This window comes from Hypomesus transpacificus, chromosome 22 (assembly GCF_021917145.1).
Source record: "Hypomesus transpacificus isolate Combined female chromosome 22, fHypTra1, whole genome shotgun sequence".
Taxonomy (NCBI): Eukaryota; Metazoa; Chordata; class Actinopteri; order Osmeriformes; family Osmeridae; genus Hypomesus; species Hypomesus transpacificus.
Genome location: NC_061081.1, coordinates 4,317,941 through 4,343,720, shown reverse-complemented (window position 1 = coordinate 4,343,720; position 25,780 = coordinate 4,317,941). Strand labels below are relative to the sequence as shown.

Below are 25,780 nucleotides of genomic sequence, written 5' to 3'. Positions count from 1 at the left end.
CATTCTGACCCATCAGTCATTGTGACCCATCGTCGTATTGCGACAACTTTACCGCATACAAAAACAAAGTGAAGCATTTTCTTTTTGGGCTGTCTTAGAACCCCCAAATTGCGAAGGTTCAAATAATTTTGTTGTTGTTTTTGTATTGGGTAAAATTGGGTACACACAACGATGGTTCGTTATGATTCTTTGGGTCATGTGACCCGAAGGCAGCACAATGGTTAAACTGACATTCGCCGACTTTGACCTGAGTTGAACTTTTACTTTCTGTGTTTCAACACCCATTGGCACTTTTCTTGATGTATGACTATTTTTAGGCTGTGTTCTGCACTTCTCTTTCACCAATCGTCTCTGGAGGAGGGAACCCTCACTAAATTGCTCCTCCTGAGTGTAGCAGAACCAACAGACAAACCACGTACCATCACACCTTTTCCCTACCCCCGACAAGGAGAAAGGGGGTTTCCCCCCTGGTCCTTAACTCCCAGAGCAGGAGCTTCTGGCCTTCCATGGGGTCAGAAGGTAGACCAGAATGGTCTTACAGTATGGAGACAAAGGATTTTAAGGAAGAACTAACTTTTCTGGATTTACAAACATATTCTCAAGGACTACATGGCTCATGGACACTATTTCAATGACAGTAGTTGATGTGTTATAATGTATGCTTTCCCTTTAATGCTGTGTTGATGTAATTTGATGGTTTAATGTAACTTCCTTTCCTGTTATGATCTGTGATGATAAATCAGTCAATCTTGATATCAAAATTATCTTAATCTACAAACTAAACAATTTATTAATATTGTATTGTTATATACAGCATACAGAAGCATAAGCAATACATGAACATTCGAAATAGCTGAACTCAAGTTATCAACTGTGTTGCTCCACCGCTGATAAAATGCAGGGTTGCCGAGGTTGTCGGTGTCCCTGGTGTGTTAAATTCAGTCTCGTCACGTAAGCTACTTATGTAGCTCTAACTTTCATCTGTGCTAACTGCATACTACCGTAGTCTAGCTGGTCTAGTTCACCCGGCACACGATTGACATTCAACGTTGAAATGCTGGTTGGCAGTCACTCGCTAGCCATACAGTAAATGTTTAGTGGCTATAACCTAGCGAATGACTCTGGAAAAATGTATGAAGTAATGTACTATAGCCTAGTTGACAAGATCATGCAACATCTAGTCAGCGTATCTGATTCCTTGCATCGTGCCGTTTAAAAGCGGTATTTTGATCGAGACAGGAGCACCTATATTTATATCAATAATGATCGATATTGTAAGTACATGAACCCATGTCGGCACACTTGTCCATGACACCGTTTTACACAAACTACAACAGTGACCTTAGAGAACTACAACTCTGTATTAACTTTTGTAACACGCCCCCGAGCGTGGTGAACTGTGGGAAGGCCAGCGGTGCAGAGCGTAAAAAAATGCTGCAGTGTGAACGCACCGTTAGAAGGTCACACACAACTTCAATTAGAAGTTAGAAGCTCATACAGTTATATGATCTGAAAAGAAGTCAGAGTTTTCGGTGAACTCATAACTCATGGCTCAGTAACTGGCCACACAATTCTCACAGTCTTAACAGACAACCGTTTTACAACTTGTGAGAATTCATACAAGTGTAGTGGATCACCACACCCAACCACGTCACACCAACAGTATGCTGATCACATTACCAAACGGCCATACAAAGAACAATTGAATGGGGGACCTCTCCACTCTGCATGGAATGGCGACTTCTCTCTCAGAAAGAACTTCAAATGGTTTGTCGTAGATTACACATCTCCAGCCATCATTTGTTCTCAAGTTTGTGGTGGGAATTTAGACAAATAACATACCTTGCCAGGACTTTTGGTTTGAAGGTGCCTTTTAGACTTTTAGGTGAAGTTCTTCACTTCACCTTTACAACAAGAGTAGAAGGTGGACAAATATGAGAGGAATATTTGTGAACTGTTTGCTACTTTGTTTTGATGCTGTGCTTACTGTAATATTAATTTTAATAACTACTTCCGGCAAAAATAACCAAGTCATCCATGGAATCTGCGTGAAGCTGGCTCGCCAGGCTTCTCGTGGGATTCAAGATGAGTGATTTCAACACTATGATTCTGCAGTACCCAAACCACAATTGTAATTGTGACCTGACAGATATTGTGATGCAGTCTGCGCTTTGACTAGATATTCTTGAGCCTCGGACAAGAGCAGGCTTCAAACTCACATTGAAAAACCTTGATCAAACTTAACTATTGCTAATGCTTTTTCCCCGTTGCATTGGTGTGAACTAAGTTACCTTACTTAAATACATTATTTGTAGATATATTTAAGTGTGCGTGTTAACTTTTGTTATGATCATCTCTACACTTACAACTAATTAATTCTTTCAGAATGCTGATTATTACATATTAAATACAGGTTACCTTTATTAACCTAAACCAATATCAAGGTGATGCCCCTATATACTTAATTTATAATTCAAGTATTAAGTTATCTACCATGATACACAGGAGAGAAGCCAGTCAGTTGAGTTTGTGGCAAAACCTTTTACAGTGCTTGCATATTGTTCTGTCTTTTAGTGCATAGGACAATTCATACTTTACTGAAGTGACACTCAGATAATTAGTTAAAACATTTCAAAATACACCTGCATTGTTTTGTCATAAAATCTTTCTTTAAAATATTGATAAAACTTGTCTTGTCTCGTTCTTGTGAACCAAATATTGTGTATTGTCTCGTCTTGTGAGCTGAGTGCATCGCCGCTTCCTTAATTATTAGTGAATGTGACTAAAGTGGCTCCTACAACTGGCAAACCAAAAGTGTTTTGTTGAGAAACTTTTAGAAATAGCTCTAAATTGTAAGCTCCTCAGACCCTACTTTCAAGTAACTACGGCAATGACCACAGTGACAGTGTCAAAGTGTAATCTTTTGATAATCTATCGTTCTTAAATTTGAGTTTATGCATATGTGACACGGTCCAGTGAAAAGGGGCTCGTCAGCATAGGTCACTTCTCGCAGTTTTTTACAGATTGTGAAAGTGCAGATGTAAGCTTTTGAATGATCTGAAGTACATAAAAACCGGGAAATGGTTGATAAGCAAGACATTAAGCATATCTGAATGTTGGGAAACCTGGAACGCTTCAGCAGAGAAATCCCCCTTGAAAGATTCTCGACCTTTTCACGCCTTCAGACAGGGTGTGATTGTTTTAGTGTTAATCATTAAGCGCCGAGCACCATTTCATTTCACTGCAGAAAAGAGAAAAATATATCAAATTCCATCGTCCTGCTTTCTTGACTTATCTTAGATATGGGTGTTTTATCACCCAGTATTTTATTTATTTAAAATCACATACAGAAAAGCTAGTTTAAAGCTCTTTTCCTCCCGTTTCCGTTCAATTGCTGCCGGATTCAGCCATTTTCCCCTGCCTTACAAGGCTGTGATTCACTTTTCTATCAGCAGATGTTGCAAAGGTTTCCTTGCACAAATATGTAATTCAGACTGTTATAACCTAAATAAGATTTATATGAATAGCAAAATGTGTAGGCCTATCCCCTATGCAAAATTATGATAATGTAATTGCATTATATGAAATTAATTTGCTTACTAATTCGCTAGAATGTTATGCGTTCCCGTTAATTTCTATTGAGTGCTCAGTGGGGTAAGCGAGAGAGCGAAACGGACCGTGCCATCTTTCCAGCTCCGGCTTGTCCGACCTTGCTCAAAATTAGCGAAAATCATGCCATCACTGTATAGTATTCCTTACGCTTGGCTGAAACAACAAACTTTGTTTTTGCTTCGTGTTTTGAGTATGATTGCCAACACATTGTATTGGATTAAGTAAACTGTAAACTTGAATAGCTGGCTCCGTTATTGTTCTCGCCCCGGCAAAGAAAGCTATAGTTATTTTGCTGACCAAAATATTCCACAACGCAGACTTACCGTAGCCTACTGTCAACTTTCGATTCGAACAAAATGTCTTCATACTGCCTTCAATTTAACATTAGTGTAGAAATGTGGCCAGCAACCTACAAAACTGTTATTGTATGCCATTGTTGTGGTGTTAACTGACAATGTTGCATAACCATAACAATATTGTGGTTGGAAGTTAGTTAATGTATTAATCTTCATTTTGCACCAGACAGACATGTCAAAAGTCTATTCTCACACCTTACCATAGTATAGTAAATGCTTTTATCATGTCATGAATTTAAGAATATTTATAACAAAAAAATCTAATCTGCTTTAAAAAAAATAAAAATAAGGGGAATAAACTACATAAACAACATTTCATGTGTGTGCCCACCATATGGCCACTTGGCAACAGCAGGGCAGACAACTGTAGATTATCAAGCCCTTTCTCCCTCTGCTCTGTCGGCTCAGGTAAATCGACCATAGTTCCGGGCAACTTTTCTTGAAATAAACAAATAAATGGGGTACTAGTTTACCCATATTGGATTGGTTTCAAACGTAGCAAAAATCTTCTATGAAAAAGCTAGTAGTATGAGCGAGGTTCAAGCATAGACATTTTTTTTGGGGTGGAGATGGTGACTTGAGTTAATAGAATAAAACCGACCGGACGAGCCGGGTACCTAATCAGAAATGCAATACCACCAACATCCACTGGAGTCTTTGCCTCAAGCCGAGGTGGGTTTTCTCCTACGTATAGCGCCGTTAGGGGTCTAATGACCGTTGAGTCTTCAAACAGTCTTCAGACATTGTTACAGACACGTAATGATCGCTTCTTGCACGGAGCTAAAGGCAAGGTCGGAAAATGAACTTGCCTTTGTCAATCTGTCATTTATTTCCGTGTTGTTAGTGATTATTTATTATTATTATTATTATTACGTTTGTTGTCTATTCCTTCAATCAATCAGCAAAATATAATTGATTGGCTAAAGGATGTCATGTCACACACTTTACTGGTTAGACTGCAGTTGGTCTATAATTGCCCGAAATGATCAACATTTTATTGTCGGCTGACTGATCGTGTTGTTGTCCCCAGTCAAAAGTTTAAACACAGGGACATCATAAACATTCAATGGTCTAATTAGATCCAGTTATACTGGCAACAACTTTAATGTTATTCATTAATTGGCAGGACACATTGCAAGAAGGCTATTGCCAAAATGAGAGCCATGTGTATTTAGTTTGGAAATTGTATAGGATTACTTGATGTTACATGCTTAAATAGCCTACATAAAACCACAATAAATGTTTTTAATTATATTAAATTATCCACTGTATATTATACAATGCCTGTTGTCATTCTGAAAGTTGTTAAATTGAATAGGCTACTGTAACATGCTGCCTACTGTAACATTGGGACTCCAGTTCCATGTGTGGATGGCGGGTTACGCAAGAGCGGTATTAGTATAAAGTTTTGTATAAAAATAAACTTGCATTTGATAAATCAAGTAGGTGGCCTCTCTAATATAACTACCCTGACAGATCATTTACGGTGCGTTCACACTGCAGCGGGGCGGGCAGAGCGGGGCGTCGGCTTCCAATTCATTTTCAATGAAACCAGGCGTTGACGCCCGCGTAGGGCATTGTGGGAAGGCGAGCGGGGCGTCGACGCTCGAGTAGGGCATTGTGGGAAGGCGAGTGGGGTGGCGAAAGTTGGATTTTTCTCAACTTTATGTAAATGAGGAGCGTGAAAACGCCAGCGATGGCCAATCGGGTTGGTTTCTTGTTTCTTGTAACGTAGCAACTGTTGGTCATGGTAAAAATTTCTAGGTTTGACAATTTCAAGATGGAAGAGCAACTCATCGTAAGCGTGTCTTCATACCCAGTATTGTATGATACGTCTATGTTCGATTACAGAGACGTAAACAAAAAAAATGATGCCTTGCGCAGGGTTGCTGAGGTTGTCGGCGTCCCTGGTGTGTTGTATTTTGTACTTTAATTCAGTTTCTTCACATTACGTAATTTTCTTCTGTGCTAGCTGCATAGTCTAGCTAGCTCACCCGGCACACGATTGACATTCAACGCTGAAATGCTGGCTGGCAGTCACTCGCTATCCATACAGTGAATGTGTAGTGGCAAGTCATAATCTAGCGATTGATTTGCAGAGTTTTCGAGTAATATAATAAAAGGTTACACATGGCCGGCGGCGCAGGGCGGTAAAAAAGGTTGCAGTGTGAACGCACTGTTAGAATCTGTTTTGTTCCCTTTACATCTACAGACTAAATATGAAGAATAGGGAAATATCGGTCATTGCATTGTACACAGGATTTCTTCTTTTTTGAGCTGGTAAACCGTGAATGCATCTGCGATACTGTCAAAAAAGTTGAGGATGTAACCTTTTATTCTGTATAAAATGATGCTGTGATTAGCCTTGTGTGTAGAGAAGCCACCCCCAAATGAAACTGTAGGCAAGGTCCAGGCTTAGGTAACATACAAGACAATTATCTTGGGGCTGAGGACTAAGAAGAGTTGGGGTTTGTTTGTTTAAAGGAGATACTGTTTGACAGAGCTAGAAAGGAGACTCAGGTCGGGTGACTGTTAGCTAGTGGGGGTAGGGTTGATGTTGTAAATGTCCACTGCAAGGGATGCAAACACGCACGCACACATCCGTGCAAGGTCTATGCAAGGGAGCCAATGAAAGGAGAGCCATGTGACAGTTGTATGAACCAATGACTGAAGAGCGGTTTTGTTTAAATAGGTAGCTATTACAACAGAGCTAGCAAGCTTGGTAGGTCTCACCAGTTTGACAAAGCCATTTTGCAGCTCAGCCAGTTGGTCCTTGAGTGTGCGGTTCTGTGCTAGTGCACGACTGATGGTGGCCTTGTCACTCTGCACGTCGTCCAGCATTCGCCGACGGTCTTCCGCCTCCCCTGCCTCCTGTTCTGCATGCCTCTCCAGCTCTGCCACACGCTCCTCCAGCTCCAAGCACATATGACTGAGCTGCTCATTGTCTCGCAGCTACCGAGGCAGAGGGGAAAAAGAGAATTGTATGAAATTGAGGGAACAATATCTGGGAGATGCTTGTAATGATGGTATTTTAGCACTCACTATAAAAGTGCATTTTAGTTGTTTTGTCTTTGTAAGAAAAGGCGAGTAGACTGCAATAGTGTGTGTGCAGGGTTCAACATTAAAGCTGGCCCATTAACATCGGGCTAGTAAACAAAAGTAGTCAGTTGCCCGTGCGGGCCAGTGCTCAAATTCCCCATTTAAATGTATAGTATCGGTAAAAATGTTTGGCTTGTCACTTTTCCTGCTTCAATTTGTGCTTATTCTCGTATAAAAATGCTTCTGTACCCGTCCTTATCCTACCTTCGTGTGTGACACTAACGGTGTCGTCTTTTTGATCAATCATATTCGATGGCACGTCTTTTTTGACCAATCATTTAGCATTTTAGAACGGGACTCAAACATGGCATCTCGACTGAAAAGTTTAATTTTTGCGATGTACCTAGCTAGCCATGAATTAAATTGTTTTACTTGGGCTACTTGCTGGACAACATTGTCAGTTGGCAGTTACTTTAAACTAATTTCCAGCAAACTTAGGTTAAACAGTCTTTCTAAAATACATCTGAGGATTTACCTTTTTTGGGTATACTTTTATTTAGCCTAGCATAAACTAATTTCCTATTCCAGCTCAGATAAGGCCAAAAGTGTATTGTTGATAACAGCAGCTGACACAGTAGTTGAATCAGTTTGTTTCGAAGGGTTTTCTTTATGGCTAGATAGCAGAAACTAAGACAATATAAAGTGGGTACTTTTTTGTGTGGAAATGCTGTAAGTTTGATCTAGGCTACATGATAATGAATTAGGTTAACGTGTTTACATTCTATTCTCTTGATCTCTTGATAACGCATAATAAACGTTGTCAATGGTGGTCCGATACAACAGTTTTAATGCTGTTTATGCAGTGGGAAGAGACTGGATCAGATAAGTTCGTGGTCTCGTGGTGCAAGGCCTAACACACACAACCATAAATCATGCTTTTATATAGGCTAAAGCAGCACATAATGATATTGTTTTGATTCAGTCCGGGGTAGTAGATTTCAGACCAACACATACTGTCAGTGACAAAAAAGGTTTACGTTGAACCCTGGCGTGTGTGAGAGAGTAGGAGAGTGAGTGGGTGTATTCCTCACTTGAGCCTGGTACTGTATGTCAAGGACTTCCTTTTCCTGCTGTAGGCTGCTCAGAGCTTCCTGTAGGAACAGTTCTCTCTTTGAGGGCCCCTGGGACAGTGGGTCTGCCTGGGCCTTGCCTTGCAAAGACTGCTCCGCTGAGAATAAGGCAAACAGTTTCTGTTATTTTAATTATTTCATAAAGGTTATACACTCCATAACAAGCTTTACAAACAGTCCATTGTTAATGGCCATATTTTATTTGAATCTCTTTCATTCTACCTGGATAGGTTTAAGAATCTCTTTTGAAGAGTAGACCAGGCAGAAATGGTATCTGGTTTATTTAATATTACTGTGACAAACGGAAGGATCAAAAGGATGATTGCATTTCCATTCCTAAAAATTAGGTCTCTATAAGACTTCAAAAAAGGTGTGCTCGGTTGTGTAAAAAAAACTAACCTAAAAATGACCAAAAAATAATATATTAAACACAACACATTGCTGACTACCAAATGTAGTTGGTGGATTAAAGGTCATACATGTAGAATTATTTAGCTCCACAATGGTAGCCTCAAGTTCCTGGACCTGGTTGATTCTCCTGTCTCTTTCCTCTGCAACTAGGACCACCTGAAAAGTACGCACAGACAAACATCAATCGAATTGTTTAACACATACGGTCAGTATGTGTTATGGCTGAGAGGCGTTTTCTCCGAAAGTTGCATTAGATGACCTGAGACAGCAATTGTTCAGTCTTGTCCTTCCAAACTTGGCCTTCCTCTTGGATCTTCTCATTGTAGCGGTCTCTCTCTGTTTGTAGCTGTACCACTGACTCCATCAGCTTCACAAAAACAGATTTATTCAGAATTTTCCCTTGCCAGTCTGCTTGAATTCAAGTTGAATACACAACTGCCAGTTGTCACAGGGAAGCATGTAACAGAACTACACATTCACCAGGACTATGTTATTGAACGGGATTGACAGACCACTATCATACTGTAAATGGAAGAAAAAGGGCATACTGATACGTCTGACTTCTCGGCAGGGGCGCATTATAGGGGGGAAAGTTAAGACGATTCTAAGGGCCCCTGTCTGACGGGCCCAAAACCAGGTAAAAACTCATATGAAATTATATATATTATATATCATACAAACCATCATCGAGTATATACAGTGCCCTCCAAAAGTATTGGAACAGTGAGGCGAATTCCTTTATTTTTGCTGTAGACTGAAAACATTTGGGCTTGACATCAAATAATGAACGTGAGACCAGAGATCAACGTTTCAGCTTTTATTTCCAGGTATTTACATCAGGATCTGATGCACAACTAAGAAAATATCACATTTTGTTTGAATCCACCCATTTGTCATGTGAGCAAAAGTATTGGAACAGATATACTTAAAACATATTTAAGTGAATAAGACTTAATATTTAGTTGCAAATCCTTTGCTTTCAATAACTGCAGCAAGTCTGTGACCCATTGACGTCACCAAACTTTTGCATTCTTCCTTTTTGATGCTTTCCCAGGCTTTCACTGCAGCCTCTCATTTGTTGTTTGTTTTGTGGGGTTCCTCCCTTCAGTCTCCTCTTAAGCAGGTAAAATGCATGCTCTATAGGGTTTAAGTCTGGAGATTGACTTGGCCAGTCTAATACCTTCCATTTCTTGCCCCTGATGAACTCCTTTGTTGTTTTGGCAGTGTGTTTTGGGTCGTTATCTTGCTGCATGATGAAGGCTCTGCCAATCAGTTTGGTTGCATCTTTCCTTAAATTGGCAGACAAAATGTTTCTGTAGACTTCCGAGGTCATTTTGCTGCTGCCATCATGTGTTACATCCTCAATGAAGATTAATGAGCCCGTCCCAGAAGAAGCCATGCAAGCCCAAGCCATGACATTACCTCCACCGTGTTTCACAGATGAGCTTGTGTGTTTGGGATCATGAGCAGTTCCTTTCTTTCTCCAAACTTTAGCCTTTCCATCACTTTGGTAAAAGTTAATCTTTGTCTCATCAGTCCATAAAACTTTGTCCCAGAATTTTTGAGGTTCATCTCTGTACTTTTTGGCAATTTCCAGCCTGGCCTTCCTATTCTTCTTGCTAATGAGTGGTTTGCATCTTCTGGTGTAGCCCTTGTACTTTTGTTCATGAAGTCTTCTGCGAACAGTAGATAGTGATACCTTCACTCCTGCCATCTGGAGGTTGTTGCTGATCTCACTAACAGTTGTTTTAGGGTCTTTCTTTACAGCTCTCACAATGTTTCTGTCATCAACTGCTGATGTTTTCCTTGGTCTACCTGTTCGACGTCTGTTACTTAGTACACCAGTAGTTTTCTTCTTCTTCAGGACATTCCAAATGGTTGTACTGGCTATGGCCAATGTTTCTGCAATGGCTCTGATTGATTTTCCATCTTCTCTAAGACTCACAATTGCTTGTTTTTCACCCAAAGACAGCGCTCTGGTTTTCATGTTGTTTTCACCTCTGAATACAGTCTGCATAGACAAAACCTATCTTACCCAATCTGAACCTGAGTGTAGACATTCAGTGGTATTTATTGATTGAATAATGTATGTAATAGGACACACCTGGGCAACAAAACACACCTGTCAGTCACATGTTCCAATACTTTTGCTCACGTGACAAATGGGTGGGTTCGAACAAAAAGGTGATATTTTCTAATTTGTGCATCAGATCCTGATGTAAATACCTGGAAATAAAAGCTGAAACGTTGATCTCTGGTTTCACATTCATCGTTTGATGTCAAGCCCAAATGTTTTCAGTCTACAGCAAAAATAAAGGAATTGGCCTCACTGTTCCAATACTTTTGGAGGGCACTGTATATATATTTCAAATATAATAATACAATTAATGATCTTTGTTTTTACTCGTTTGGCAATAAAAGTTAAATATCCCCATTGACCAAAAAGTAAACATCCATATTGACCGACCACCCCCCATGTAGCGGCATGACATGGTCTGTTCCTTCCTTAGAGCACTTATCACTGACGGTGTTTAGTTGCAGTCTGTAGATGCGCTAGTCGCCAGAATTAGCGATCACAATGTTGCCTAGTAAACATAAATCTGGTTATCTAAAAAGGGTCAGAGAAAAAAGAGAGATGAAAGACAAATGAGAGGTTTTCAATCTGTAACCCAGTTTTTTCACCAAGAAAGGTGGGTAGCCAGTAGTCTGTGGTATAAACCTGTTGGCTTAATGTCCATAGTAAAATAAGGTAGCTAGGTACATACTAGTGTTAGTCTACATTTCATCAACATTTAACTAGTACACGGAAACGTTTAGCAAGATATTCATGTTAAATCATTGTCCCGACTCCCTGCCCCTTTTAGCAGACTTAAAAACAGATGAGTCAGCAGCATCCCAGTCTCCCCATAACTGTACCCCTCAGTGAAGGAGAGCAACATTGTGATAGCGACATGCCAGTTAGCATCATTCCAGGGAGTCTGTGGGGATTTCTGTCTCTTGCTCTTTTTACCATAACAAAAAAGAAAAAAATATTTATTAATGAAAGAAATTCAAACTAATCATTTTCTCACAATGATCATTATGAAATAATCATAAATTAAAAAAAAACTACTGTCTGTACTGGATGCTAGACAGTTGGGAACAGTGAGTAGCTTACCTCAGTCTGCATGTAAATTACAGGCAATATTAAAATAATCCAGTTTGATATGTTCATTTAGTGTGAATTATGGCTGTTAAATGACATCATAGATGGACTTTATTATTCCCATCATGAAAGGTAATTTATTTGAGAAGCTTACACACACACACACACACACCCAAAAAATCTATTGGTTCTAATGTATGTAATCAAGTGGTGTTGATACAGAACTGTAGGTAATTTGGGTCAATGTTCTGTAGTGTTAATGTCATTTATTGGTATTTGGCATATTTTTATATATACTGTATATATGTATACATATACAGTATATACGTATATATCACATGCATTGTGTACATCCAACAGAGCCAGGGCCCTCTCAGATAGAGCTAGAAGGAGGAAGAAGTGTGGAAGCACAGGAAGAAGGGAAAGACAGTTACAGTGATGATGAGGATGAGAGATGCATGGTGGAAGAAGACAGAAGTCATAAAAAGGATGTTGACCCAGGTTTGTGGCCAGCAGATTTGACTGACAGGCTCGCACGCGTGAGCAAGCTAGTTTGCCATCTAGTAAGAAATTACTATTGATATTGTATGAATAACCCGTTGTTAGCAATCTTTGGAGTAGTTTAGCAGCACATGGAATATTATTGCTGTACTGTGTTTACAAAAAAGAATAACAAAATTTGCTAGCCAATCAGTTGAAAGGATTCTGGTCAAGGGACCAGCAGCAGCCAGGGAGCTAAGTTAATGCGTAGGCTGAAGAACTCATAAAAACTAATTTCATTTGGTTTCAATAATTCCAGATTTTCTGTCTTTATAAATCAGAGGCCAGCGTAAAATACCCACAGTAAGGTAATGGGAGAGGTGTCAATCCTCATTGTATTGACAGGCTTCAAGTGACATAGTATCACGCACAGATTTATTTTCAACCCACAGATTTCCCTCTTGTTCACATGGCCCCTTTTTCATACTTTGTGTTGTTCCTTCTTTAAGATGGTCATCAACTTTGGGTGAATTACATAACCTTAGTTGTATAGCAAGTTTGCATTAGGTTGCTAGTTAGATTATTGCTACATTTGAACATGACATGAACATAAAGGTGAGAGTATGTTTACCGTGAGGTTGCAATATTTCCCTGTTAAGATAATTTCTCAAGTAATGCACAGAGTCGTCGGATTCAAAGAAAAGTACAATAGTTTAATGCTTGCCAGCAAGGAGACAAAGTCTGATCGCAATACAAAGTTTGTGTGGTTCACAAATTATCATGTGAGACCATTTAATGGAGAGAAGTCCCCTCCTCTGCATACCAGCTGTCAATATGTTCGATCCCAGGGACAGTGTGTGCGTGGAAACTTACTGAGTTCTCTGACCCTAGGCTTGACAATATAGTTCACTCAACACAGAAACACATTTATAGCACCTCTAGTATGATAATGATCAGCCTAGGTCGGTTTGTTTAAGTAAGCCTAGTGTTATCTATAAGTCATGTGAGGAGGGGGTTCTCTGCTGGCAAGGAATGCTAGAATCAGTATTTTCAGGATATAATCAGAATCAGAATGATTATATTCGCCATGAATGTTTGCACAAACAAGGAATTTACTTTGGCAGGGAGGTGCATACATTAAACATATAGGAATATTGAAACTTAAATATGTGGACTAACTATACAAAAGGAGCAAAGTCTAGCTAATACTAAGGGGGGTCTAAACGCGGCCTCCTTGTCCAGCCTCAGCCTTCTGAGTTTAGCTGTAAACCAGGGTTTGTCATTGTTGTAGCTCACCCTGGTGCGTGTTGGTATACAGCAGTCCTCATAGAAGCTGATTTATGATGTCACAGCCTCCGTGAGCTCATCCAGACTGTCAGTACAGTCCAAGCACGCCCGCAGTTCCTCCATAGCCTCACTGGTCCACTGTTTTGATGTCCTCACAGCAGGCTTACAGCGTTTAAGCTTCTGCCTGTATGCAGGAATCAGGTGGACCATGGCGTGGTCTGAGTGACCCAGTGCTGCTCGGGGAACCGCATGGTATGCTTTACTGATAGTAAAGTAGCAGTGATCCAAAGTGTTCTCTTCTCTGGTAGGGCATTTGATGATTTGTCTGTATTTAAGGAGTTCTTGAGTGAGATTGCCTTTGTTAAAGTCGCCCAGCACCTTAACCAAGGAATCTGGATTTTCGTGCTCCACGCACAATATCTGGTTAGCGAGAACACGTTGAGCCTCGTTGGCGTTAGCCTGAGGGGGCATGTAGACGCCGACCAGTATGAATGAAGCAAACTCACGTGGCAAGTAAAAGGGTTTACAGTTAATAAAAAAAAAATCCAGATCAGGAGAACAATGCTGCAGAATCACTGTCACATCTTCACACCAGCCGCTGTTAATAAAAAAACAAATACCACCGCCTTTCGTTTTGCCAGAAAGCAGGGAGTCACGATCCGCTCTCAGCAGTTTGAAACCTGCTAACTGTAGTGCAGAGTCTGGGATCATTTCACTCAGCCATGTTTCCGTAAAGCACAAATGTTCCATTCTAAATTTCTCAGACATTCCCACAGGATTTGGTGAAACTATGGGCAGGTAAACCTCGGACCCTCCATTTTCTTTTTCATAAATTGTACATTCTTCTACTTCTCCAAACTGGGAAAAGGTGGGGTGGGGATTGGGTGCTGATCAACTGCCAGCCCTGAATATTAAGTGTAGTAGTCTGCAATACTAAAAGCAGTAAAGTGTGGTTTCCAGGGTGGTACATGGCTTTAGTTTTCTATATGGACAGTAGGATATTAGGAGGTGGCAGCAGACAGTTGCATAATTACATGTGCAGCTTTATGTCTCATTTGTCTTTAGTGCTAGCATTTAATACTTGCCTTGCTAGTTAAGTTAGTAGAGTAGGGTTGAGCAATAGGAGATAAACTGTCATTATGCTGTTTGCTAAAGCTTGCTTATGCCTGCAAAGCCATAAGTTACTTCTTTGTAAGATAAGACTAGGAAATATGACACTAGAGTGTCGGTCAAAGGTCACATTCACTGCGTTTAGAGGATGGTATCAATTCGAATCTAGCTTTATTCGGATAATGCAAATCTTTGGGGCAACTGCTATTATCCAAATATATATGGCAGTGAATAAACCGAATCATTGGCCGAAAGTATGTCATATCCCAGTACGATACGTGGCGCTGTTTTCATTACAACTAGTGGTGATACAGCCCTTTCCGCTTGACCTCTTCACCACTACCAACAACAACAACATCAAGATTTTGAGAAAGACGGCGAACGAGGGGACCAAGGTGAAGCTACGTTCCTCTACATTTTGTGCATGATGACAATAGGAGTACTGCAAATGCAAACGGCGCTATTGGCCTTGCGTTGTTTGTTTCTAAATCGAAAAAGACGATAAGTTGTTGCTGCCGGGAGCCGGCCCCGACAGAAACAACTTATCGTCTTTTTCGATTTCCAGGTCACGACCTGGGAGGGAGGGCGGGGGGATTTCAAGCATGCGCAAAGACGCAGAGTCCAGTTCATAGTCCAATTCACCGTTTACAAGCATGCGATGTCCGAATTATGAACCGACTCGGATCGAGTTAAATCGGGGTGTCGATCGGATCGTAGTCGGACCGCAATTATTCGAACAAAGGTGTTTACAAGAAACTGATAATTCTATTTCAGTCCAAATAAGACAGTAATTCGAATCCATGTAAACGCAGTGATTGTTACCAAAGTGTATAACGCCATGCAACTTTGAACAAGTAAAATAAGAGTAACGTCCAGGCCATTTCCAGGAGCCCTATCTAAAAACCAAAAGCTATCTAGCACCATGAATGCGGCATCTTCTTTCGGTGCTTGCAAAGGCTGTTGATTGTGACGTTTCTAGGGAGCGTAAAAACTCCCATATTGATTTAACTCTAACTGCCCTTCATTCCTGTATTCTTTGACCAGTCCTCTGAGATGCTCAATTTGAGTGTCAGACACCTGCACCCTACAGATCTGAAAGAAATACTTTCGTCTTGAACTTGCATTTGTAAATTAACTTGGTACATTCACAGCAATATGGTGCAAAGAGACTTCACTTTCCAACAAGATTTTGGATTATGTGCCCATTCAGTTTCGGCACTGCTGTTGGGTGATTAGACCTGGCTTGCAGATGGCGTCCAAAATGTGTTTGTTGGTGTTTATGTCATGGGTCTTCGTAAGCCAGTCATGTTTCACATCAAACTCACTAAAAGGTTTCTGTATTGACCTCGCTTTATGAGGTGTAGGTCTCCCAATACTTTTGTCTATATAGTGTATATGTCAAAACAACTGGAACACGCCTGTTAGCACAAACCAGGAAAAACCGAAATAGCCATTCACACAGACCTGGGCGGAGTGTGCCACCAGCTGATGTTTCTCCTCCAGTAGTAACTGTATTTGTTGGGGAGCATTGGAATGATCCGACTGACTAGAGAACTGGAAACCCAAAATTAACAAGAGGTGAGGAGTTGTTTTTGGAATTTTAAACAAATACATAAAATGTGTGTATATGAGTGGTATGTGTGTTTACCTGCTGCAGCATGGTGTCTGCCATCTCAAGCCTCTTGCGCAGCTCATCTAGTTCCAGTGTCAGTGTGTTGTTCTGGCTCACATTCAGCTTTAGCTGCTCTATCAGCTCAGAGTTCTGTTGCTTGGCCTCGTCACTCACATTACTGCACATTGAAACGTCAGTCAGTCAAATGACAGACGCCCTCTTAAGCACTTAAACACATCCAAACACACATATAAACGTATGCATGCATGCATGCACTTACTTGAGTCTATACACATCCAGCCTCAGGTCCTCCTTCTCCTTTTCAAGTTCTTTGTGATGCTGCAAAAAAAGAATGATAATTGAATGATAAACACCACAATACATTTTTGTAAATACATTTGTATAACATTTTTGTACTTCAAATGTAAAAAAACACATTCTGTAATCTTGCATGTACACAGAGGTAGCTGTTTGTTAAAAAAGAAAAAAAAATACCCTGATTATATATAGGTTTTTCCTCACATAGAAAATGAAAACATATTGCATTTTGTGTAACAGCATGAGTATGTGTGTGTGTTTGCCTTTTCCAACTGTTTTTGTTGTGTGGAGATGGAGGAGAGTGTTCTTTCAAGCTCAGAGACTCTCTGTCTGGTGGCCTGGAGACGATTGCTCAGCTCCTCAGCATCCCCTGCAAAGGCACACATGCACAGACAGATCAGCTCACACCGATCAGCTTAGACCATCAAATGCGTCGTAGACACACAAAATGCAATGACAATGACCGAAGCTGTTTAAACAACATCCTCTCATGCAAAATAACACACCCGTTTTCTGCCGAGCAGCCTGCTGCGTGTATGACAATGCTGTCTGCAACTCAGATTTCTCAGACACCAGGATGCCTATTGTCTGGATGTGTACCTGGAAGGACAAAAACTGTCAATAACTCATTATCACTTCAGTGATATTTTGAGTTGCAATTTTAGATTTGACGTACTAACATATTTTATATTTACTGGAATTTCTCAAACAGATCTTATGAACTGCATCTTGGCAAAAAATGTTGTGTTCTCTGAAGTTTAAAGGGGCGATTGATGGCAAAACCGATTTTACCTTGTCATGGTTGGATAACGACAGTTCGGTGGGTAAAATGAACATACAGTGAATATCAAAGTCCATTGACACCTCTTTCCTATGCAAATCTCAAGAATAATTTATCATAAAGCCACCGGTGTGACGTAGGACGGGGGACCGCCCTTTTTGGCTCTGGTCTGTATCTTTGTCACGCCCCAAAATTTACATCCAGACCAGCCCGAGGTAGCGTCTATCTCCGATACTAACTGCGCGCTGCTCTGTGTAGGCTACTTACAAAAGGGAACGTTTAGAATTATAACAAGGATATTGAAAATGGACCACATTTAACAGGTTTCAGAAGAGGTTAACTACATACTCTTATGGTTCTTCCCTTTGGCACTTATTTTTTGGTTGTTCACAATGTGTGCTTCTTGTTTTTGGCTACCCGCAATGCTTTGGGGCTATCTTGTTGTTATTATCAGTGACCTATGCACTTTGTAAAGCTCTCTCTTGGAAGTCACTTTGGATAAAAGCATCTGCTAAATGAATAAATGAAAATGAATAAATGTCAATGTAGCTAACTAAAGCTGAGTAGAATCACGATATGGTTTGGTTGCTAAACTGTAGCCTAACGTTCTACCCACCTAAGTCAATCCAGTTTGCTTCAACACCAGAAGTGGAAACAAGTAATGTTTTAATTTCAAATTATATGTAGTCAATCTGTTGAAAACAACACAATACATTTATTTGCGCGTTTTTATTTCAAGTCTTCACCTTCAGTGTTTCAGTGAGTGCTGCTGTTGGCCGTGTTGCGTTTTTGCTCCCCAGCTTCACTTGTTGAAAACCAATCAGCGCGCAGCCAATCTAAATATTAATTAGCATACCATAAAAGGAGAAAAGCTAGTGTTTTTTCCCGGGAACATTTCAGAGGATCTATCAGGGGGCATAGAACAGCACCCGGGCCATTTTCAACCCAACCAATGTTACATACCCTATTCGGAGACCTTAAGGAACAGTGTGAAATACCCCAAAAACCCAGTCAATCGCCCCTCGGTCTTTCTTGAAAAAGTAAAGGACATATTATTGCACATGCTAAATCAACCTGAGCCATACAGTGCAACTAAAACAGACCTTGCTGGAAATATTGTGGTTGGGAAAAAAAAAAGCATGGTCTATGCTGCTTAGATCATTTTATTGTGGGTGAGCATTTTGTTTGGTTCTAAGTTTCAGTACGAGTACATTTCAATGTTCAACCCACAATATTATTGTGTCTTAAATTGATTATCAAGCTTTGAATTGTTTGACAAAGTTTGAGATGAGGGTTAGGTTATTAAGGATTTATGCCGGTATGGGCTAGCCTGGTCCGAACCAGACTCTCGTATATTGCATTTGTACATGGAGTCTGGACTCGATCCATTGATAAGCGTTAACTTCCTTGAAGGCGGGTACTCTGTTGAAGTTTAAAACTATTGGATCTGCCCAGAGCCACTCTGGATCTGGCATAACCAATCGCTAGCGTTCGCCTTAGCCAACTCCTTCACCCCTAACGGCGCTAGCTGAAAAATCTAACAAACTCCATGGGGATCAAAGATTGTTCTTGCTCCGTCTTTAACTTCTGGATATTCGGCAGCGTTGCCACAATGGACCGAAAGGCTTCGCTCTCATCTTTCTCCGCCGCCATTACGTAACTACAACTCAAACTAGCGCACAACATCAACATTGTCGTTCTCAGCCACTCCCTCTGTTCGCTGATTGGACCGGTAAAAAGTTTACTGGAGACATCTGACCAATATACCTCAAGCCCAGACGCAGAAAACCCAATGAAAATTGATCGGAAGTACGTAGGAGGGCAGAGCCAGGCTAGGTATGGGCTGAAACCTTATTGTTTTTGAGCTGATGTATTAGTGTGCAATCAATCAGCAAGATACATTGTGTGGAGATGGGAGAAGACATTTCAGTCTTCATAAGATCCTTCAAGGGCCACATTGAATAATTGAGAGGGGGGGTTAGATGAGTGCGCATGTAAACGCTTAACTAGCTACATGATAAAATATGTGACAGGATCTGGTGCAGCCAAGGTCATTTCTCAGTCTTTTACAGATCATGAAAGTTCAGATTGTAAGCTTTCAAATGATGTGTCATACATTGAAATCCGAAATTGTTTAAAAAGATATGCCGATCTGAATGTTGGTAAACCTGGAACGCTCTAGCAGAGCGCCCCTTGAAAGATTCTAGACCTTTTGACGTCTTCACATTGTGGATGTGATTGTTTTTGTGTTAATCATTAGAAGCATTTGACCACAGTGAAGAGAAAAAGATATATCTGCACATTCAATCAAATTCCAGGATCCTGCTTTCTTAACTTGATATGCGTGTTTTATAACCCAGTCTTCCTTTTGCAATATCACAACGGGAAAAGCAAGTCAAAAAGTTATTTTCCTCCTGTTTCTGTTTAATTGCTGCCAGCTGCGCATTCAGCCATTCTTTTCCTGGCTTTCAAGGCTGAAATTCGCTTTTCTATCTACAGATGTTGTAAGGGCTCCCTTGCAGTATTTAATTCACATGGTTTTAACCGAAATAACATTTATATGTATAGCAAAATCAGTATAGTTTACATATTGCCTATGCAAAATGACAAATTCTATGAAGTGCATTTGCTTCACTACATAGATGTTTGTTTGTAGACAGGTAAGCACAAATCTTATGTTTTTCTTTATGGATGAAATGCTGGCTAGCTAACAGAACAACCATATAAAGTGGATACTTTCAGAACAGATCAGTGAATTTTGTTTCATAAATGAATGGTAATTAATAAAAAAAAACTAAATTGGAGAGCCTTATTCCTATTCATGCTTTAAAAAAACGCCTGTCAGAGCAACTGACCGTTCATTCTACGTGTTAGCTCTCCTCCATCACGCGCACATTGACCCTGCCTATTTACATTTCTGTAATGCCATGGCAGACTTAGATTTTGATCTGCACTGCTACTTTTAATATACTGTATAATGCTCTATACTGCATTTTACAATTTCTCGCACATCTGTAATCTTGGCATAATTTTGCACTCTGTATATAGATTATGTACTTTTTTTGTATCTCATTCAATCCCTACCTCATTCTGTACTTTGTGCCCTGTATTTTTGTGTAACTATGTTGTCTTGCACATTTGTACTTTGTCTTTGCCAGGTCACCGTTGCAAATGAGAATATGTTCTCAATCGGATCACCTGGTTGAATAAAAAAAAGTATTTTGAAAAGGTCTTTAATGATGTCAAAACTGCTTGCACATTGCAAATGTGCACAAACTCTGAACACCAAATCAACTACTCTATATTCACCAGCTGCATCACAGACTATTCCTACCACTAGCCTCTTTGGTCAGTGTCTCAAGGCATAGATATAGTGATACACAAATGGGCATACGACAGGAACAGTGTTCGTACTAATTTTGTCTCCTTGGTCAGTTGTTGTGTCTTACTTATGCAAATGCTATATAGAAAATTTTACAGTATTGCATAGCACAAAGGAAAAAATACAAACATTAATGCCAACATAGCAACCGCCCCTTACGCAGAACGGTACATGCAAGTGCTGTATGGTGAATTAGGCCTACGATTATGACAACTGGCTCACCCATTGTGCATGTAATGACTTCTGTTATAAATTAAAGGTCTAGATGTTTGTGGTGGTAAGACCATTTAAAAAAGATAAGCAATCGATTACGTAGGACACCACAGCATTGGCAATTGGTTTAAAATGCGAAATTGATTTAATGATGTGCATTAGTGACTGAAATAGATTATGTGGAGTAGGGCTGGGCGATCATTTCTTTAATCGATTTATCGAAATAATGATTCCCTCAATAATAAAGATATCGTAACATGAATTAATTTTCAATAATATCGATCATTTCGATAGAGAATAATTAGGAACAGCCGTCCATTTAATTTCTGTGATGCAGCAGGAAGTTGCGGAGAAATGGTAGCCTACGTACGCTTACTAAAATATACTGACTGAGCACCTCGAGTGGAGTAGCTAATGTTAACCACGGAAATTAAGTCTTATTGCCGAAAACAGTGGCAGCGATAACCATGGCGAGGGAGCAACTTACAATGAAGAAATTATTGATAAAAAGGGTTTGTATTCTTCAGTTATTTGGAAGTGGTTTGGCTTTTTGAAATCCCTCAAAGAGCAGAGCAATGTTCGGTGCAAATTGTGTAGTAAACAAACAGGTGGCTACCTGTGGAGGATTATAGGGGACAAAACTAAATAAATAAATACTATAACACAAAGCTTAAATAAATGACTAATTATATAATGTAATGCCTAATTATATACAAAATATATAAATTACTAATTAAATGAGACACTAAATATGTAAATATTACATGTATTTGTGTATATATTTATCATTATTTGTATATATTTACACTTTAATGTGTTCACATTTATTTATTTATCCTTACATTTATGTACTTATCCTTACATTTATTTATTTATCCTTACATTTATTTATTTATCCTTACATTTATCCACGGTGTAATTTGCTGCAGCAAAATAAATCCGTCGTCCCACATCACCAAGTCAGGGGGCTGGTTAAAGCCTCTGATTGGTGGTTCAACTTGAATCGACTGCTTTTGACTAATCCAAGATGGCAGCACCTTGTGCGGATTCAATGAATGAAATATTGAATGCTACAGTGGTCGAAATGTTGGCGGTAGCTGAAGAGATGGAGGCACCTGCCAATTCACTTCTTTTTACATCATATTGAGAGCTTCGCTGAAATTATAGGAATGATATTGGCCCTAACTGACACAGACATCAATGAAAATGTGTTCACGATCCTCAGCGAGATGATACAGCATAGGGGTGGGCAAATCGATCTCAAGACCGACAGTGGCCGGGTTGGGAAACCCGGCAACTATCGATACCAACGTTGGCATCAATAGCCTGATTGATAGCGTGATAAGATCAATACTTAAGTTTCATTCCACATCGAGTATACAACTCCCTTTACATCATAGTGGTTGTGCAAACACCGTCTAACTTCGCTCAAACTCACTTTGCCCCTCCCCTGCTAGGCTGAGTTGTTGCCGGCGTGTACGTGCAGTAACACGACTCACAGCACACACTAACAGTATTTTTGACAAAACTCGTTGCCCTGTGTTTTATTATGATCATAATCACGAACAATTAATTAAAGGAAACATTTTAAATGTTCATTCAAATATTCATATTGATGATGCATTCACTTAATCAATTATGAGGCATTGCTTTCCCCGACACAAAAGGAGATAAACTGCTTTTCTAAAAAAGCCAAAAGTATCGGTATTGGCAATACTGGCCCTATATTTACTCCTTGGTATCGGATCTATACCACATTGTGCAGTCTCGCACACCCCTAGCAGCTGTAGAGTGAGGCGATAGAGGATCCCTCTAGATTGAAGAGAGCTTGATCGACTGGTGGAGTCTGCCTGGTATGTAATAGAGCGGGAGTCAGATGGCTGAGCGGTGAGGGAGTCGGGCCAGTAATTGGAAGGTTGCCGAATTGATTCCCCGCCGTTGTTGTGTCCTTGGGCAAAGCACTTCACCCTACTTGCCTCAGGGGAAATGTCCCTGTACTTACTGTAAGTAAACTGCTAAATGACTAAATGTAAACATAATAATAATAAATAAATGTAAGTATAAATAAATAAATGTGAACACATTAAAACAAAACAAAACAACAACAAAAAAATATATATATATATGTACACACACAAATACATGTAACATTTATATATTTGATGTCTCATTTAATTTGTAATTTATATATTTTGTCTTTATAATTTTTTGTCATTTATTTAAGCTTTGTGTTATAATATTTATTTAGTTTTGGCCCCTATAATCCTCCATAGCTACCAAGTCTGGTAAAACGACAAACCTTTTTTAACACCTGAAGCAGAATCACTCGTTGGAACATGCAGAAAGTGTGAGTTTGCGCCAAGGTAAGGATAAAAAGCAAGTTACTTGACCAAGGTACATGCTCCCTGGCTGCAAACATTTCTTTCACACCGCGCTGCCTGAACGTCATGCCAAGCATAGGGAAAAAGTTGAGGAAGAGACTTTATTTTGCTACTACTACGGATCTGTGGTCTATCGTCTTAATTAACGTTATCCAATGGAAATATGTATATCTATCGTGATCATTTTTTACCCATATCACCCAGCCCTAATGTGGAGGTTGAACAAGTAACCTACTTTATGTAGTGCCCCATCTATAATTCCAGGAATAGCGTGTGTGTCGCACCAATTTTATCACAAGCACTGTACTACTATGTGTAAAACCTTTTACACATGGCATGGTCAGTGTCCCAGTGCTGCTTGGTGGACAGTGTGGTAGGCTATACTAACTAGTGTAGCAGTGATCCAGAATATTCCCTTCTCTGGTAGGGCATTTAATGAATTGTCTGTATTTGGGGAGTTAATGACTGAGATTTCCTTTGTTAAAGTTGCTGAGTACAATAACTAAGTAATCCGGATTTGCCCGCTCCACACAGTATCTGGTAGGCAAACACACGTTGAGCCTTCTTGACGATGGCCCGTGGGAGGCATGTACACACCGACCAGGGAGAATGACGTAAACTCGCGTGGCGAGTAAAAAGGTTAGCAGTTTGTAAAAAACGATTCCATATCAGGAGTGCAACGCTGCAGAATCACTGTTACCCCCTTTCCACTAAAGTGAACCTGGAGCTAGTTCGGAGCTGGTGCTAGAGCCAGTTCGGAGCTGGTTCAAGAACGGAGCTTACTAAGAACCGGTTTGCTTTTCCACGGGCGAGAGCCACCACAGAGTCACGTCATTACGTCACTGTATACGTCTCATATTTCTAAGCAACGCTAGCGCGGTAGCGCCAAACACAACATCAACAATGGCGGACGTTTCGTTGCGGTTGTTGCTCATGGTTTTGCGAACCTATATCGGCATCCAAACACGGCGCATCCGACGTGTTTGTTCAACTCGCCATTTGTATAGACCAATTATCACCCTACGTCACACAACTGTCAAGCAGTCTCAACTGCGCATTTCGGTTGTAAAAGACAAACTTTTCCCCGGTCTATTACACTTGGAGTGTCGATCAGGTCATCATATATCTCTGGCCACTGGATTGCAGGGCTTGATATTAACTTTGAGGCTCTTGGCCTTTGGACAAATACATTTACGTTTCACTTGTCTTTGCACAAAATTCACTTGACCCCGATACCCTTAATTAGCCTGACCAAGTGATCAGCCAAAACTAGCCTGGCTAACGGAGGTCGCTTTCTCAGGCAAATGACGAATTAAACAGGCTTGGTTAAAGAAATCCGAGATGCTGGCTATCTTCATCAGGCTTGTATATACATTAGGCAGTCCTCCGTAACGTTTCTGGTGTAAAATTGAGTGAATCACAACATTGTGCACACTGCCAGTGAGCGAGTCTGACTGAGGCTAACGTCAAAACAGTGTAACGGGGACGCAGTCTCACTCATGGCCAGTTTGAACAATTCAGAAAAACAATCGGACCAGCAGGCTAAAAGCAGAATTCCCATATCTCTTGAAAGCTGTCCTTCTCGACTTTTAAAATGTAAAATTGACTGTTAAACTGTAAAATTATGAACTGTTAAATTATGAACTTAGTGACATGACGAAGACATGGTTGCCACTCGACTATGCGGTCTGTACTGGGCAACATTCTCACTCAAATTTCAAGACTTTCGTGACCCAAATCAAAATTCTGATGCGACAGATCAACGGGTAATCACTTTCTCTTTTAAAGGCTGTCCTCCTCGACCTTTTTGGTATTTTTAAATGTAACTATTTGTATTATCTGTGTGGTCCTTTTGCCATAAAAATTGTTATCCTTTGCCGGTTTTCTGCAGCCACATTGCGCGCGCATCCCGAATGTTTACATTACAATCGAGAATAATAAAGTCGGAGCAAATTTACAAATGAGCAGTTTCATCAATAAAATAAGCACATTTTCAGCAACTACACTGCCCACTTCTCGATACATTTTCATTGAGATTCTGATTTACAAGTACCGTTTAGCTGAAATATGAATTGTAAAAACTTTGCAATGGCGGCCAAAGCGTTTTGTTGGTCACGGTAACACCGCCCCAAGCGGTTCTTTGTTGGTTCATAAACTAGACCAGCTCCGAAGTGGTGCTCGTTGCGAACCACGTACGAACCACTTTTCCGGTTGCTGGTTGGTTGGTCCGGTTTCCGGTTGTCTGTCGAAAGAGGAAGAACTGGTTCGCGATTAGGCACCGGCTCCGAACCGGCTCCCAAAATGCGTTGGTGGAAAAGGGGTATCACACATCTTCACACCGGCCACTGTTGGGGTAAAAAATAAATAAAAATGCCTTTCATTTTGCTGGACGGGTCTGTGTCACAATCCGCTCACAAGTTGAAAACCTGCCAGTTGTAGCGCAGAGTCAGGGATCAATTCACACAGCCATACTTTCGTGAAGCACAAAACGGAAGATGAATGAAAGTCTGTTTTTCTCCACCA

The 25,780-nt window shown here is 40.3% G+C and overlaps 1 protein-coding gene across 4 annotated transcripts in view; it reads right to left on the bottom strand.

The window, feature by feature from the left end:
• Window positions 1–25,780, bottom strand: part of golga2 (golgin A2) — a 96,019-nt gene that overhangs the window by 40,622 nt on the left and 29,617 nt on the right. For all 4 annotated transcript variants that reach the window (XM_047044678.1, XM_047044679.1, XM_047044677.1 and 1 more), the window contains 9 exons: window positions 17,007–17,100; window positions 16,764–16,870; window positions 16,463–16,521; window positions 16,219–16,360; window positions 16,035–16,124; window positions 8,808–8,915; window positions 8,617–8,704; window positions 8,099–8,235; window positions 6,702–6,920 (listed from right to left, as the gene is read on the bottom strand). In XM_047044678.1, the coding sequence (XP_046900634.1) occupies window positions 6,702–6,920; window positions 8,099–8,235; window positions 8,617–8,704; window positions 8,808–8,915; window positions 16,035–16,124; window positions 16,219–16,360; window positions 16,463–16,521; window positions 16,764–16,870; window positions 17,007–17,100 (1,044 nt within the window). The remainder of the gene's footprint in view (window positions 1–6,701; window positions 6,921–8,098; window positions 8,236–8,616; window positions 8,705–8,807; window positions 8,916–16,034; window positions 16,125–16,218; window positions 16,361–16,462; window positions 16,522–16,763; window positions 16,871–17,006; window positions 17,101–25,780) is intronic.